Source organism: Talpa occidentalis, unplaced genomic scaffold (genome assembly GCF_014898055.3).
Source record: "Talpa occidentalis isolate TD23 unplaced genomic scaffold, MPIMG_talOcc4v2.1 talOcc4.8, whole genome shotgun sequence".
Taxonomy (NCBI): domain Eukaryota; kingdom Metazoa; phylum Chordata; class Mammalia; order Eulipotyphla; family Talpidae; genus Talpa; species Talpa occidentalis.
Genome location: NW_023605194.1, coordinates 23,346,951 through 23,363,677, shown reverse-complemented (window position 1 = coordinate 23,363,677; position 16,727 = coordinate 23,346,951). Strand labels below are relative to the sequence as shown.

The following is a 16,727-nucleotide window of genomic DNA, read 5'->3' as shown; positions in this document are numbered from 1 at the left end:
TGCACGCTGCGCTGTGCTGGGCCAGGCCCTGCCTTCCTGCTGACATCCCAAGGAGCTGTGTCTATCTCCCGGGCACCCCTTCCTCATGAACCGACCTCCTCTGCCCCTTCAGGAAAAGACCAGAGGTCCAAGGCAGACGTCCTATGTGGACTGCTGCTTGGAGCCGTCCCTGGCTTGTGGCTGGTGTGCCAGCCCCACATCCAGGGAAGGTGCGTGTCAGCAGCCCCAGGCTCATCCTCTGTGCGGAGAAAAAGAGAACGAGGCAGAACCTGCGTGAATCAATGTCATGTTCACATGGAAGACAACAGACAATATCCAACATGTTCTAAAATGACACTTCCAGGGAAGGGCAGGTGCGGCTCCCTCACGGGCCTGTTCTACACCAGAGTGATCCAAACAAGACTACAGAAACCCCCAAACAAAATGTCACGACCACATAGCATCTGAAAATCATAACAAGACACTGAATGTTGACTTTAACATATAAAAATACTATAACAAAATGAAATACAAATATATATTAGAATCTGTTAAGTATTCTGTATAAAGAGATACTTTCATGGTTAGGCTAACAGCAGGCAAAGAGGAGACAAAGTCCAGCCTTTTCCATTCCTGACACTGGCCACTTCACCCACGGTGCTACCAGAGCAATAGCAACCTCGGTGCTTGCCCTGCTTATTTTTATGTCTCTTCAGTGCACGTTTAATGGAACAGCCAGTGGCGACAACAAAGTGAACCGAAGGTCTTAACCAAAGGAGATGACGTCTCAGAGATGACTGCGCAGTAGTCTTTTGGGAGTCAGCGGGCCCAATGGTGAACAGGCAAAACGCGTGGTGAGCCAGTTCCCTAGCGGCTTGCAGATGGGTGGCTGATTTGGAGGAAAAGTTGATCCTGGGCCACACAGCTCTCTGTCCCTTACTGCCCTCACCTTGTGGTGGATCTCAGTCTTCTGGAGAGAGGATGAATGTGGAGCTGGACTGGAAGGTGGGTGTTGCTTGAGCAGGAGCAGCTCAAGGATGCTCCCTGCAAACCTTCCATCCTCTGCCCTCCCAACCGCCTGGCACTGGGGTGGAGGACTCCTGACAGCCATCACTTGTCTGTCAGTCACTTTATACAGAGTGAAGAAGCCCCTGCCAGTCAGTGCCCCCAGCCTGGAGAGCTGCTTGTGCAGGGTGGTAGGGAATGATGGTGGTGACCAGGCTAAGGTACCAATCTCAGGGTTGGTGGATTCCAGCCACCCCTCTTCCATGGAAGGGGCAAGCTGACTGCACTGGAGCTTTTCTGCCCTATCCAGCCTTGTGCTAGCTGCCCTCCAGGGTCCCACAGTGGCCCAGGAACTCTGTTAAGAGCTATATAGCCCTAGGCCAAGCCAGGCTGCTGTCCTCATGGGGAGGAGCACTGTGGCCTTACTCAGAGCTACTCTGAAATAAATCCTTGTCTCTGGTGAGAGGCAGATTCTGCCATGAGGAAACCTCCCCAGTTGGGCTGGGCAGGGCCCTCTTCCCATTACAGGGGCCCCAGAATTCAAAACTGCAGGCCTGAGTCCTGGGTAGTGGAACATGCCGAGCACCACAGTGCAGGGCCTCAGGCCATCTACTAGTACCAGTAGTATCTACTGGTACTACGCTCCCACTGCTCATGTTGATGGAGGACACAGGCACGGGGCCACTCCTACTGCACCCCCAACATACCCCCAACCATGCCTTCTGTTTGCAGATGGAAGGAATCAGGAAAGGGACATATTCATCCCACCCCACCCCCACTGCCCACCAGGACACCCCAGAAGCACATCCTCCTGGAGAGCCATCAAGGAGAGAGTATACTATCTTCCCTACAACCAGTTCTCTGTGCTCAAAGGTAACTTTCTGTTTCCATTCTGCATGGAAGAGAAGAATCTGCAGTCGCAGGGACATGTATCAGCGACACTTCAAACACTCTTGCAGTCTTCTAGGGAGCCACGCTAGCCTGGGCTGGAGTCTGTGCTCAGACCCCTGGCTTGGCTCACTCTCTTCCTGGCATCTTGATGGCTCCTTTGATGCTCAGTGTCTAGTTCGCATCTGTCCATGGGGCAGACACCCATAGTACCCAGCCCAAGGTAGGCACATAAATGCTTGTTGATGGGATTAATGAATATGGATCTTCTAACTCTTTGGGAATCCCTCCTGGAGCCACATTGCTCATCAGTCACCCACATCCCCATCGGATAACCGAGGAAACTGGGAAGAAGTTTGCCCAGAGTAACAGAGCCAGCAGGGCTTTTCCGATGCCTGGATCACTACTCCCTGCTGGCAGTGCCAGGGAATCTGAACCTGTCTCCATGGGAGGAGACCCCTCCCTGGTCAAGCAGCCTGGCCCACGCCCTCTGCACATCTACGGGGGCTCCCCATCAGTGGCTGGTGTCTAAAGCGCTGGTATTTATTCTGCTGGAACCAAGAACCACCCCTCCAACCCTCTTTGGTGGGGTCACCATCCCAAGCAGCCCCAGTGGCTGTGCCCTCACGTGAGCCCCTCCTTGAAGTTAACGATGGTCATCCCAAAACTTCACGTCAGAGGCCTGACTCTAAGACCCGCCTGGACCCCAGCCTCATGAGCAGTGGCTCTCACAGCGCTCCTGTAAGCCCAGGGGCAAGAGCAGTCCCTTCCTGGCCTGCAGGGGCACCCTCCCGGACCGCAGCGCGGCTGGTGCTCACCTACGCTGCAGCAACAGAACAGCCTGGGAGCTAGGTTGGTTGCCCCAGGCAGAGGCTGAGACTAATTCGAGGTTATCTGCAGGGGGTCAAGGGCTTCAGGGGTCCTCCTGGGCCACAGGCAAGAGGGAAAGGCTGGTGTAGAAAGGGACTAGTCCCCTTCTTCAGAGCCAGGTAGCAGGCAAGGAGGGGTATCACCATTCTGCACTTCTCGGCCTGACCTCACGCACACATTCATTCAACAAATATTTATTAAGCGCCTATTTGTGCAAGGCACTTCCGGAGAGGGCCTCGCCCACCCGCTCTGCCCCAGCTGCGGTGCAGTCGGCTTCAGAAAGGCCGCTCCGGCCCCTGGGAGGTTGGCCCGCACCCCCAGCCCAGCTGCTGGCAGCTCGGTCTCCACTGTGGCCGTGCCCCGTGCCCGCCCTCGCCCCTCCCCATTCGTGCCGGGCGCTAGGCGCAGAGGGCACAGCCGCACTTGGTGGGCTTCTCCACCTCCTCGGCAAAAGAGGTCCCATCGCTGCACTCAAAGGTGAACTTCCTCCGCTTCAGCCGCAGGCCCTGGCAGCAGCCCTGGCCCGGGCAGGAGCCCCGGCACTCCACCCACGACAGCGGGCGCGTGGTCTGGCAGATGGCATAGCCCCTCTGGACCTGGTGAAAGTCCCGGACAGGGTCCCCCCGGCACTCGGACTCTGGATGGGACAGACACCAAGAAAGACCCTCAGGGCACACGCTGGGCGCACACTGCCCCGAGAGGCAGGAGGAACAGGAGGTGGAGGAGGAGAGGGGGGGCTGCATCTGAGGGCCTGAGCCCCTTGTTGGCAGGCCCCACCAGGTCTCACATCCTCCCGGCCCGCATGCACATGCACAGCCTCCTCCACAAGGTGGTGGGAAAGACCTTTGAGCCGCCAGGCCCCTTGGGGGCAGATGGGGCTGCCGGGGTGAGGTGGGCTCCCTGTTACTTGAGGTGGCCAAGAGGCAGCTGGGAGCCTGGGAGGAAATAACAGGTGTAGAGGGAGTTGGTGGCAAGAGGGTGTGGCCTAAGGAGGGGCCCTGAAGGTGTCTGCGTTCTGGATGCCTCCACTTCCCCTGCCTGGCCTCAGCAATCCTGATCCCAGCGGAAGCATCTTGTCGCAGGCGCCAGGGAAGGCCTGGGAAGGAGTCCTCAAGCCTCAGACTTCCTAGTGCTCCGGGTTCCAAGGTGACGAGGCCAAGATGCAGCGGTTTGAACAGGAGCTCTTACCCTAGTGGTCTCTTCTGTAAGGAGAGACCCCAGCCAGAGGGGCACTTGCCCCGGAAAAGGGGGCTGCAAGACAAGCTGAGCCCGGAGAGACTGGGCATCCGTCTGGGAGGGAGGCTCGGAGCCCAAGGAAGGGGGGCACTGGCGTCCATTGCCACCCGAGGTGCAGGAAGAGGGAGGGGCTCGGGTCTGAGGTTGGGAGGAAGAAAAGTGAAGTTGCTAAAGCAAGTTGTGGGGAAGGACCCTGGAGAGGGCATGTCAGGAGAGGGGCCCCTGACCTTGCTCACACAGCTTGCCCGAAAAGCCAGGGTCACACACACAGTGTGTCCCCATGGTGGCCGAGGCCTGGCAGTGGCCATGCAGGCATTGCAGGCCCCCGCAGGTGTCTGCGGGCGCCCCCTCCTGGTTGCACAGGGCCCCCGAGTACCCATCCTGGCACTGGCAGCTGTAGGACAAAGCATCGAGGGGCACGCACTTCCCGTGGACACACCTGGAGGGGACAGAGAAAGGTACTGTAAAGACAGGCCAGAACCCACCCACCACCCGCCCCGAGGCTCCCCCTCAGCTGTGCTTCCACAAGAGGTTATTTTATTCCCAAGATTTAAATAGAGCAAATTGTGATTCTGTGTTAGTCCCTATGGACCGTTTCCTGTTACTAAAAACTGAAAGTCGGGCCTCCCCTGGTGGCGCAGCGGTTGAGCGCTGGGCTGCGAAGCTGCCTGCAGCCTCTGCAGCACCGGTTCGATCCCCGGCCATCGGGTGAGGGTCCCACATGGTGTGCAGACCTCTCCTGCCGCCCGCTGCTCCCCTCAGCAGTGTATTTTGTCAGTCTGCCTGTTCTGTTCCCTGCTCTGGCTCTGGTGAATTCTCTCACCGTCCCGCGCTTCTGACTGTACCCAGTGCTTGTATAAATAAATAAATAAATCTTTAAATAACTAGATAGATAAATAAATAAAAACTGAAAGTCAAGAAGAAAAAGAAACCTATGTTAGGCCCCATGTTCCAATTTGGGGTTTTAAAAACAGTGGCCCTCACCATGGGGAAATGGAACTGGTAGGGAAGGAAGGGGGGGCTACAGGGGGCAGTTGGGGGCTCACTTGTGGCCATGGCAGGGGCCGTCTGCTGGCTGGTCACAGTGCAGACCCCCCCAGCCAGCCTCACAGTGGCACACGGGCCCTGGGGTGGCATTGGGCTGGCAGATGCCATGCAGGCAGTAGAGCTTGCGGCAGGGCTCACAGCCGGGCACCACGCCTGGCTTCATCCGTGTCTTGGTGAAGTCCTGCAGCTCGTTGTTGATGTACAAGTTTCGGATGCAACCGTGGAAGCTGGTGCCATTGAGGATCTGCCACAGGCGGAAGGCAGCTGAGTTCACATCCACTGGCATCCCTGGGTGGGGGGAAGGGCAGAAGCTGGGTTGAGGTCTGCTGGGCATCGCCAAGTGCTCCCTTTTGTCCTCAGCCTCAAGCCCAGGGCCAGGGTCCTCTGTGATCTTGGAGAGCCCAGATCCCTTTCCCAGAAGAAATGGAGAAGTTGCTTCCTCTGTGATCAGAGCTTTGGGGTGCCAGGTCTAGCAGCTGACAAATGGGGCTCTGGACACCAAAGACTGGCTGCCCTTACTCAGGGCTCCTTCTTTCCCTTTGGGACACTAGCTTGTAGCTCCCAGAGATCCCAAATCTGAGCCTAGTGCTCATGTGTATGGCCCCTTGTTTCCCCACTTCTGTGGTCATCATGGCACCTTCCCAGGTAGGAGCTCAGTGCTCAGTGACTTGCCAAAGTCACACAACTAGTAAACAGCTAAGCTGGAATTAGAACCCAGGGCTCCATCCCTCAAACCCCCCAAATGCTCAGACAGCCCTGCTGCATGCAGAAACCTGCCTCCTCCAGATCTGGAAATGTCCATGGGTGGCAGCGACAGTGTCATTTAGCCTCTCAGGCCAGCTGGGACATCCCCAGCTGATCCGGGGACTCCCAGCCTGGGCCTCTTGCAGTGGCTTCAGGCCTCTGAGGGGCCCAAGCTTGGAAATGGACCCTGAACAATTGATGGGTCCTTTCTGGCTCAAAGCCAAGAGGAAGGGTTCCCACAGTGCAGAGGACAGCTGGAAAAGCAACCCTTCCCACCCCCCAGGACACACCACAGACTGGACCAGATCCTGACACCACTCCTCTTGGTCCATCCAGGTGGGGCAGACAGCAGCCTGGACTCCCAGTAAGGGAGGACAACACACCAGCAGCTGGCCCCTCCCTTGAACCTCCCCCGCCATCTTGGAATGTTCCCCACAGTCCTGTACCTTGGGCACCAGCTCCCCTGGCAAGCCTCAGGCCACAGAGGTCCCACTGACAGCTGGGGAGCCCGGGGGAGGGGCAGCTGCAGCCTCACCCGGGCCAGCTCCTCACCTCCCACATAGAGGGGGGCCTCGCTGTTGAGCGTGGAGTGTTTGCCAAAGTTGTCCATGGTCATGGGGCTGCCGCCATCGATGGAGAGATTCACCATCTGGTCAAAGGTGACCAGCTCAACAGTGTGGAACTGCCCATCATTGATCGTCTCGGCACTGGAGGAAGACGGGGTGCCCCACCCAGGGAATGAGTTTCAGTTTAGACCACCCCTGCCTGGGCACTTCCCTGGTTCAGCAGCTGCTTCCCAAGGGACCCATCTCTGAGGGAGAGAACCGTGGAGACTCAGTGGCCTGTCCCCTCCTGCCCTCCTGCTGGGGACTCCCTGGGAAAACGGAGTCATGTAGGGCAGTGCTTTCCAACTTACCAATCTCCCCTCCCCACGATGGAGCTCCTTGGGAGGTGGTGGGACAGGGAAGGCTGGGACCACGACTCAGACCCAATCCGGGGTTGATCGAGATGGTTCCATTGCCCTTTCTACAGGGGCACCCGGTTCCTGGTGGTCCCTGAAACCACCTACTCTTGACCCAGAAGACCACTCCTTGGTAATCCCCCAGCCCCTGAGGGCAGGTGGGAGGTGGGAGGAAGCCCTACCTGTAGATAGCAGAGCTGGGGTAGCTGCCCGGATCGTAGCTGACACGCACGTGGCCCTGGTACAGCTCCACTGCCATGTGGTCGTTGTCCCCGTTGTACAGCAGGATCCCATTGTCCTCTGCCGTGGAGACCTGACAGGAACGGCACTTTCTCTCCCAAACCCCCCATGCAGCAGCAGCTCAGGCTGGCAGGTAGGCAGATGGGGGACCCACTATGGGGAGGGGAGATGCTGCGAGCAGCACATCTTCTCCTGCCTGCCCAGCCCACCCAAGTGACCCATCCTCCAGGGGGCACTGCAGTGCCAGCAAACCCCATTCAAATCCCATCCTCCGTCAGTCTGGCCAGGGCCAGGCAGGGGCGGGTAGCTGGACCCACAGGTCTGGAAGCTGTGTGCCAAGGACAGCAGGTGAAGACCTGGACCCTCTGCCCAGAGAGGAAATGAAGGACGTGGGATCGCCCATTCTGTGGGCCTCAGGGATCCAGCTGGCACTCCCAGAGAGGATAATCTCAGGAAGGCCCTTGAACAGGTAAGACTACCCAAACCCCGAAGGAGCCACTCAGAAGATACTGGCGCCTTGGAAACAAAAGCGGGTTTGCCTCGGGGTGAGGAGACCCTCCTATGAGGCGGTAAGAGTCAGGATGCTTTGTTTTTCTTGCCTTCCTTTCCTCTCTTCCTTTCCTCTGATAAAGATACTGACACCCTCTGACCTAACTTCCCAGCTGCCCTAGTCTCTCAAGCTGGCACATGGACAAGCTGGGCGGACCCTTACACCTCGCCTCCTAGGTCAGCGGTTGGTCCAGGGATGGGCTTGGGTCTGCATCAGGCCGACCAGAGCTCTGGTCTCTGAACTAGAGCTGGCAGGTCAAGCAAGGCTGCTTAGGGTTTGGGTGAGTTTTATTTTGTTGAGGGGCTAGACTGGCTGTGGTCTGGCCTGTGGCGGGTGTGAGTGGATAGGACGCGGCAGACATGCCTGAGGGAAGAGCAGAGTAAGTGTGTTTGAGAAGCTGAAGGGCTCTGAGGAAAAAGGAGGACAAGCAAGAGAAGGAAGGTGTGGTATCTGGGGTAGGGAATAGAATTTGGGGGCGAGAGATCACTAAGAATTGTAAATTTTAGAGTTGCACATTTAAAAAAGTGTTTTATTGTGGTGAGCACTGTAATCTACTCTGCTCTCCCCAGAAAATATTTAGCAAAATGCCTATACTATCCATCAGTGCTGTTGAACTGGGACTTGCATCTTTTTCCCTCACCATGATGATGCTCTGAGGTGAAGTATGGGTCATGAAATGGCAAAAATAAAGGAACGTGGGGACTTTTGGTTGACAACATAAGTGCAGAACTAACTCTGACGATGATCCAGGCCCCTGGAGGAAGCCTGTCCGCAGCCTGGGGACTGAAGCTGGGAGCAGGTGAGACTCGAGATGGTGGAGAGCAGCCTGGCAAGTCTAGTTCCGGCAGGTCACCCACCCCCGCCCTTCTCTGAGAGAGGTTTTGTGACCCAATAACCTCTCCAACTGCACTTCAGCTAGTTCAAGCTGAGATCCTGACACCCACTCCAGAGTGGGTCCTCACAGCTGTCCTGGGCAGAGGTGGGTCTTGATGCTCTAACGGGAAGCCAGGATCCCCACTGCCTGACTCCCCTCTGGACCAGGGCCCCTGGGCATGCACCTGTAATGTGATGTTGGCCCGAGGCCAGTTCTGCAGGTCAGTGAACTGCAGGTAAGTGTCCCGATCCACAAAGTTGACACTGAGCAACTTCTCGCACTCGGGGCCACCGAAGCCCGGGAGGCACTGGCACACGGGCCGGCTGCCCTGGTCCACACAGTGGGCCCCGTTCTGGCACTCAGTCCCCTCACAGGGGCTCCTGGGGGCAGGCGGGCGGGAAGAGGTCTCACAGAACTGCCCACTGAGAGGAAAAGCACACAGGTCAGAGAGGGCAGGGCGGAGGCACAAGGGCATCTTCTTCTCCCACAGTCCAGGAGACAAATCCACCAAACATCATGGGAAACTGGTCCCCTGCAGAGATGGAGATGCTCCAAAAAACACTTTTCCAGGAGAGCTAAGAGCCAGAAGGGCACTAGGAAACAAGCTGAGACACAGGGTCGTCCTGGGACAACAGCATCAGTATCACCTGGGCCCCTGGCAGAAACAGAAAGCCCCCCAAGTCTGCTTCCTAACAAGATCCCCAGTGATTGGTGTGCACACCAGTGTTTGAGAAGCTTAAGGGCTACAGTTATAAAACTCTAAGAAGACAACATAAATATAATCTTCACTGTGCTCTTCACCAAGTACTCTCTAACTTGGATTGGGCGGTGGTTTCTTAGATGTGACACCAAAGCACAAGCAACAACAAAAACCTGGCTTTAGATGTGTCTGCAGAGGCTTGCTGGGTGGGTGAGTGACAGGGCACGGCTCATCTGTACCCATTCCCCACTCCCTCCACCAAGCAGGACCGGTGCTCTGAGTAGTTAGGGAATTTCTCCCAAGGCCACGCAGCTGGTGTCTGGCGCGGCCACCCTTAAAACCCCAGCATCCAACTCCCAGGTGATGATGCTTCTCCCTCCTGCAGGCCAGCCTGCGGCTCTGGCCAGCCCAGGGGCGAGGAGGCATCACCATGGTGCATCTAGGAGACTCACGTGTAGCCCTCGGCGCAGAGGCAGGAGTAGTTGTTTACTTGGTCCATGCACTGGGCCCCGTTCTGGCAGCGGTGGTCCTGGCAGTTGTCCTGGTTCTCACTGCAGTTGTCACCTGAATAGCCGGGTGCACACTCACACCTTGGGGGGCAGGGGTGGGGTAGGCAGTCAGCCCAGAGCTCAGCCAGGAGAGCCTGGGGCTCTGGGGGCTGTGTGTGACAGACAGCATCAAGGCGCTGTGGGTCTGTGGGGTCCCCCAAACAAAGCGCTGTGTACAGAGATGCCTCAACCCACACAGTGATCCTTTCCTAGTGCAAAAAGAGAGCTTGCGTGGGCTTGAGGCGGGGGCCCTGGGCCGGGAGGGCAGATACCTAGCAGCGTGAGGAGAGGGGAATCTTGCTACAGAGGATCCACCCTCACCAACAGCACAGCCGAAGCCAGACTTCCCTCTTCCTGCTGCCTCCCAGCACTGCCAGGAGTCACAGGCCCTCTCCACTCCACCCCACAATCAGCAGGGCTAATGCCACCACCCCCCAACCTCTGACTCCCACCAGGCCTCGCTGCTATCTAAGATCTACTTCCACCAGCCATGTGCCTATAAAATAAAGAGCCCTCCTCCTTCTCCCATTTTCAGTCATGACCTTCCAAGATGTGCCTGTCCAGTTCCCCCCACATCAAGCCCACCCTGTGGTTAGACCTGTCTCCACCGGCAGCACTCCTCACCCTACCCAGTATTCCCGTGCCTTCACACCTGTGACTTGAATACCCTCCTCTCTCTCCCTGCCAGGTCCAGCCAGGCCAATACCTCACCTCCTCCAGGAAGCCTCTGGTGAACATCCCAACCATCATTCAGTTATCCCTTCTGAGAAACCCTTCCAAACTGCAAACTACAAACCCCACAGCTCATCCACACAACCTGACAGGTAGATCCTGCTCTTGCCCAGACTTTTCACACATTCCCAGTGTTTTTCAAGCTCTAAGAAACACTTTCTACCCAATACACATGCCTGTGAGCACACACTCAGAGACATATACCACTGAAGCCAGTTTCACGCGCCATACTTATCCTTACTCTATAAAATGGCACGATGCTCTCTGATATTTTCCAAGTTCCTTTTTATTGTTAATCCAACTGATCACAATCCACCAGGTCTTGAGCTACAGTCTGAAAACCAGAGCCACGACCATCCACTCATCCACTTACAGCCACTCCCTCGCTCACTCAGTGAGTGCAAGTGAACACTTACAGGTTCAGACAGACGCTAGGCACCATGGGAATTAGTGCCTCTTCCCCCAAGACAGTTGCTGGGAGAACATGCCTGCATGTCATGTGGGGCTGCCATGCAATGGGGGGCCGCCCAGCCCAGTGAGGGGCCAGGTGCAGCCCTGCTTCATTCCGCCTGAGGTGCAGCCCCTGAGGAGGGGCCGCCATCCCCACCACAGAGGTCGCCCATGGATGCAGTGTCTGCCCTCTTTCGGGCAGAGGCCCAGGGCAGATCCAGCTGAATAGTTGGCTTCCTGGAGGATGCTACTCCCCTCAGCCCAGGTGGCTGGTATTGGGTCCCTCAGACCCAGACCTTATGAAGCCCCATCCTGTCCATTGAATTGTTTGAGACTAAGGTTGCAAAATTGCAGATGGGAGCAATGTTTTAAAGACTGGTGGAGCCTCCCTGATGACCAAGGGGTTACATATCAGCACTTTGAAGCTATCCGCAGCCTCTGCAACACAAGTTCAATCCCCAGCCAGGGAGGTGACCCACATGGTGCAGCAGACCTCTCCTGTCTCACCCGCTGCTCCCCTCAGCGGTGTATTTCAGTCAATCAGCCTGTTCTGCTCCCCACTTCTATCTCTGGTGAATCCTCTCACCCCCCATCTCTGGCCTGTTCCCCAGTTTGTGTATGCATAAATAAATAAATTTAAAAAAAAAAAGACCTGTGACATTGAAGCAGCAAGCAGCAGACTTCAGGTGACAAAGCACAGCCACGGGCCAGTAACCACGATGATGACACAGATAATGACTCTTATCCACACCGCCAGAGGTTTTTGAACTCAGAACTTTTTGGATTTGGGGAAGTTACAGGAAGTGCCTGCAGCGTCATATTGCATACCATGGCAGGGGGTTCTGGGGCAGCCCCTAGTCAACCATGTCCATGTTTCTGCAGCAAAATGGACATGTGCACACTGCATGGATGGGTGACTGGAATACAGGTCAGCATTTATTACCAACTATGCTTAAGTCAGGTAGGTTTTGTTTTCCAACAGGCTTTTGGATTTCAGAATTTTGTGAATTACGTCATTGGGAATGAGCAATTGAGGACCTGAAATGACTGTGGCTGCATATGGAGGGCTAAGATGTCAGGTGCTAGGCATGGAGCTCAGCATCGTCCATGCTTTTGCTCATATATGATCCTTGCAGCCATCCGGGAGGAAGCTACGGGGGCACCCAGTGTGTAGATGAGAAAACCGAGGCTCAGAGCCACCCATTCAAGGCCAGGCTGTAAATCCAGGTCTACCTGCTGCAAAGCTTGCCCACAGCCACCCGAGCCCATGCTGACTCACGGGAACTCTGTTCAGCTGAGACCAAACCCACTTGACAGGTGAGGAAGTAGAATGGGGAGGGTGTGCAGAGGTGACCAGCTGGCCCATGCCCTTCCCTGACCCTGGAATCATGCGACACTGACCTGGGCCCGTCTGGAGTGCCCACACACTGGGCCTCATGCTGGCATGGGTTCAAATCCGGAGAGCAGAAGTCCACTAGCTGCTCACAGGCCCTTCCTGGGGAAAGAACAAGGTAGGGGCAGGAGAGAAGCTGCCCCCATGCTGTGCCAGGTGGCCAGCACAGCTGAACCTGAAGACACTGGGGCAGCCCTTTTGCCCTCAGAAATGGGGCTGGGGGTGTCTCTTCCTGGCCTCCCCACAGACACGCAAACCCTGACACACTTACCCGTGTACTGCCGGGGGCACTGGCAGGAGTAGTTGCCCACACCGTCCACACAGGTGCCCCCGTTGGCACATGCATGCCCCACACAGTCATCCGTATTCACCCGACAGGTGGGTCCTTCAAAGCCGGTAGGACAGGAACAACTGTGGGAAGCAGAGGAGAGAGAGGCATGCTGGGCAGCAGCCTTCCTGAGGTGCTGGTGAAAGCCTGTGGCCACTGGTCAAAACCATCAAAAAACGTGGCCCTACTTTGGGCCAGGCCCTTGCTACATGTGGGTGTAGGAGGGTGTGGGGGGGTTACATGTAAACAAGCTTGTTCTACATGAGACTCATAGTCCAGTGGGGAAGCTGATAAGATGTGATAAGTCAGGATAGTGCAGCAATAGGAAGGGGAAGGGGCCAGCTAATTCTCCTGAGAGGGAGTGGTCAAGGCAGACATCCTGGAGGAGGTGATGAGTTAGCCAAGAACCCCAAAAGAGGAGAGCAGGAAGGTGATGGGGCAGAGCTATCCGCATGTATTCTTCCTTAAACAATCCCCAGAGGTCCAGAATGGGACATACAACTTTTCCAGTCAGGGTCCAAGTGAGACATGCCTGTGGCCCCAAATTCTCAGGTGTCAAGTAAAGGGACACTTAGGAATATTGATATTTCCAAGGGAACAAACAAATGCTTTTGCAAGTCAAGAGGTTTCCAGTTCCCTATGTTAAAAATAATGGAAGGAAGTCCTCATGGAATTGTCCGCTGATAGAGGATTAAAAATATTTTTTGATGACAGATGACTGTGGGGTTTTGGGCATACAAACTCGGAAGGGTTTCAAAGAATTGAGTGACATGGCTATAAACAACTCCTGCTAATCCCATGGGTTTTTTTTTTTTATGTGAACAAACTTTCTGGGCATTTATACCTTACATCTATATAAGGAATAGATTGGCTGCTAGGTCCTCTCTCATGCTGTAAGATTCACGCATGGGCACGAGAACCAATGGAGGGAAGAAAAGAACACCCCCAAAACTCCATCTATTTCATGCAGAGAGACCATCTAATAAAAGTTTACTTTTTTGTGTAGTAATTCTCAATCTAATTGTACAATACACTTACAGTGTTGCATCCCTGTATGTTACAGTAATTGTAATGATAACTCAACACAAAAGAAACTTTCCATCAGAAGTATATGGTTAAAAAAAAAAAAAAGAAAAGAACTTTAAATGTAATTTAAAAATTCATGTTGGTGGCAGAGAAGTACAGTGGGATACTCAAGAAAAGACTCAAGCATAGAAACATTAAATTAGATGAGAAATGCAGGAACAGGGAATTAAGATGGAAATACCAATTCTAGAAGAAAAAGGAATGAGGTAAAATGTTTAAACTGTTACAGAGGAACATGTTTAAGCTGTTTATGTCTTTCTTTTTTTTGAGTGATTTTTAAATTGTATAAAATTGCTATGCTATTCAGATTCCATTGAATTCCATTGAATGATGGAATCAGAATGATAAAAGGGTGATTTAAAGAGTGTCAGTTGTATTTTTTAATGTTAACAATATTTACAGCATCCTGGAAATTACCTCCTTGCTAATGAAAAATTGAACTTACAAGGAAAATCTTCACCTATCACGTAGGAATGTGTGAAAAGGGCATGTGTGCAAAAAGGCTTGAAATTCATTGTTTTGGGGCATGACCCCAGAGTTTAATTCTCCCCTCCCACCCCCAAGGTTTTTAACTTTGCATTTCAGAAAGCTTCCTCTGGAGGGGGCTGGGGTAAAGGTAGTGAGAGTGGTGGCATAATGGAGTCTCAGGGTTGGGGGTAACTCAGGCAAGTACCCCTTTCTACTTAAAGGCCGGACCCAAAAGCTCCCCAGTCTGTAGGGCTGCTAGGTGTGAGGGGGCTGCCCATTGGGGGCACAGGGGTGAATCACAGCTGCGCTCCACCCCGCCAACTGTTTCCGCTTTCTGCCCAGCAAAGGAAGTTTCTCGGGGTACTGCTCAGCTCCCCACTCTCCACAGGCACTCCCCTCACCCCAACCCAGGAGTCGGGGAAGTGAGGAGGGGCTTGGAGGAGGGGACTTGGAGGAGGGGGAAATGAGGAGGGGGCTGCTGCCAAAGCCCAGAGGGGGACAGAGCCTTGGTGAGGACACCTTTTCCAAGGCGACCAGGGAAAGAGAGGTCCTCAGCGCTCCCTATGTCTCCTCCGGCAATTTGGGCGTCCAGAGGTGTCCAGAGCTGTCCAGACGCTGGTTCGGCCATTACTGCCAGGAGATTCAACGCCATTTTCTGAAGAGTCAGTTTGTCTGGCAATTTGCTGTTAGCAACTAAATACTATGTTTTCCTCAGAAAATCTCCAGGTGTGGGAGAGGTCCGGGAGGGCGAGGGGCCCACCCTTGAGGGGCCTGGGGGAAGTGGGGTGGGGGTTCCTGGATGGCCGTGTCTGTGCCGGGAGGACCTGTTACTGCCGTGCACTCCCCGCCTCACTGAGCAATGGGAAGCAGGCCGCAGGGTGACCAGTGTGGCTTGTGAGACGGTGGGGAGCCCCGGAGGTGTCACCGGGACTGACTCCCACTGTGGGCAGCCCCCGCCCCGTCACTGTGGCAGCCTGGGTTCTGTCGTGGGGGTCGAACTTAGTGGGAAGGAGCTGAGGAAGGGCAGTATTGGCCTCAGCTGGAGGTTTGGGGCATGAATGGAGGTGATACGGGTTTAAAGCATTCCCAAACTGCTCCTAAATTTGCCCTTGGCCATGGATTCCCAGTGCCCCGCAGAAGACCCTCCTGGGGCCTGCAGGGCAGGGAGCAGCCGAGAGCGGGCTAGGACAGCAGCTCATCCCTCCCTCGTCTCCCCCTGCTTTCCTGCCCTGGCAACAGGCGCGGGCAGGTGGGCGAGGAGAGCCTCCTGGCATCTCCCCCAGAGCAGAGCAGGGGCTGGGCCGTGGGACTGGAGACGGGCCAGTAACATGCGAACTCCCATCTTACATGTTGACACCAAGGCTAACACCGAGGCTGGGACCCAGTCAACACCCACCCCCTGGGCTCGGCCCTCCAGCTACTCACGTGAAGCCCGCATCCTCGCCCTCCAGCGCGCGGCAGGTCCCGCCATTTCCACAGGGGCTGCTGGAACAGCTGTCCAGGGACACCTCACAGTCTCGGCCCTGGGGACAAAGTCAGCGATGGGGCCTCGGGGAAACCCAGGCTCGACAAAGACAGCCAGCCTCCTGGGCCAGGCGCCCAGTCCTGGAGTTCCATGTTCATCCACGTGTTCGTTCATTCTGTCACAGGCTCAAACTTTCACTCAGGCACTGCTCCGGGCACTGGGGCACAGGGGCAAACCGGACAGACCCAGCCAACCTGCCTCCCTGAGCGCACCAGCAGCCCTCTGCCCCGCTGCCCCACCTCAGCCTGCACTCACCTTGTAGCCGCTGGGGCAGGCACACCTGTATGCCTCAAGGGGGTCTTTCTGGCAGGTGCCCTGGTTCTGGCATGGGCTGGACAAGCAGGGATCACACTTGACCTGGACAGCCAAGGTGGGGGGACCTGCAGCAAGGGTTAGCATTAGTGTAGGTTAGCATTAGTGTAGGTTGGTAGGAAAAGGCTGGGTACAGAACCCCCACCTGCAGGCACCAGATATTTGCACCTTCCTATATTTCATTTGGGTCATGCTTACAGCCTCCTTCCATGGTCCCTTTTTCACAGGCCTCCTCTCTGGCCTCCAGGCCCTTCTGTGTAACATGGGCTCAATAATAGCCCCTGCCTCATGGGTCACGTGAACCAAACGAGCTAATGCGGAAAAAGTGCTTAACAGGCAGCGGCGGCCATCAGTTGAGACTGAAGGGTCCCCTCACAAGCTTCCAAGGCAGTTACCCCAGCTCTGTTGCCCACTGACCATGATGGTGAGGATGGCCACCTCAGCAGAGAGAGACACCGCTCAGGGAACTTCGAGTGGCCAGACCCCGCTCTGCAAGGGGGCAGTGCTCAGGGAAAGGGTCAGCTGGCCTTGAAGTCCTTCCTCTCGGAGGGTGAGCTGAGGGGCCCTCTCCCGGGCCTCCTGGCTACAGTCAGGGCCTTCTCCAGTCCCTCCAGGACTCACTGGTGGCCCTGCCCTGAACTTGGAGGTGGACGGGGAGCAGGCAGCCCTGCCACCTGGGGTACCAGCTGTGAGGGGCTCTAGGACCTCACATGAATAAACAGCCAGACCAGCCGGTTCACTCAGGTCTCTGCTCAGACTCCTAGAGTGAGAAATATCACATGTTCTGCCCA

At 55.6% G+C, this 16,727-nt stretch overlaps 1 protein-coding gene across 1 annotated transcript in view; it reads right to left on the bottom strand.

Annotated features, from left to right (window-relative positions):
• Nucleotides 1–3,114: 3,114 nt before the first annotated feature.
• The window catches only part of SLIT1 (slit guidance ligand 1), a 144,557-nt gene continuing 130,944 nt past the window's right edge, over nt 3,115–16,727 (bottom strand). Inside the window, exons 27-37 of the mRNA XM_054690310.1 lie at nt 15,880–16,004; nt 15,525–15,622; nt 12,489–12,628; nt 12,226–12,319; nt 9,547–9,684; nt 8,579–8,816; nt 6,913–7,043; nt 6,322–6,476; nt 5,025–5,313; nt 4,206–4,417; nt 3,115–3,379 (exon numbers count right to left, since the gene is read on the bottom strand). Coding sequence (XP_054546285.1) covers nt 3,141–3,379; nt 4,206–4,417; nt 5,025–5,313; nt 6,322–6,476; nt 6,913–7,043; nt 8,579–8,816; nt 9,547–9,684; nt 12,226–12,319; nt 12,489–12,628; nt 15,525–15,622; nt 15,880–16,004 — 1,859 coding nt within the window. The 3' untranslated portion in view covers nt 3,115–3,140. The remainder of the gene's footprint in view (nt 3,380–4,205; nt 4,418–5,024; nt 5,314–6,321; nt 6,477–6,912; nt 7,044–8,578; nt 8,817–9,546; nt 9,685–12,225; nt 12,320–12,488; nt 12,629–15,524; nt 15,623–15,879; nt 16,005–16,727) is intronic.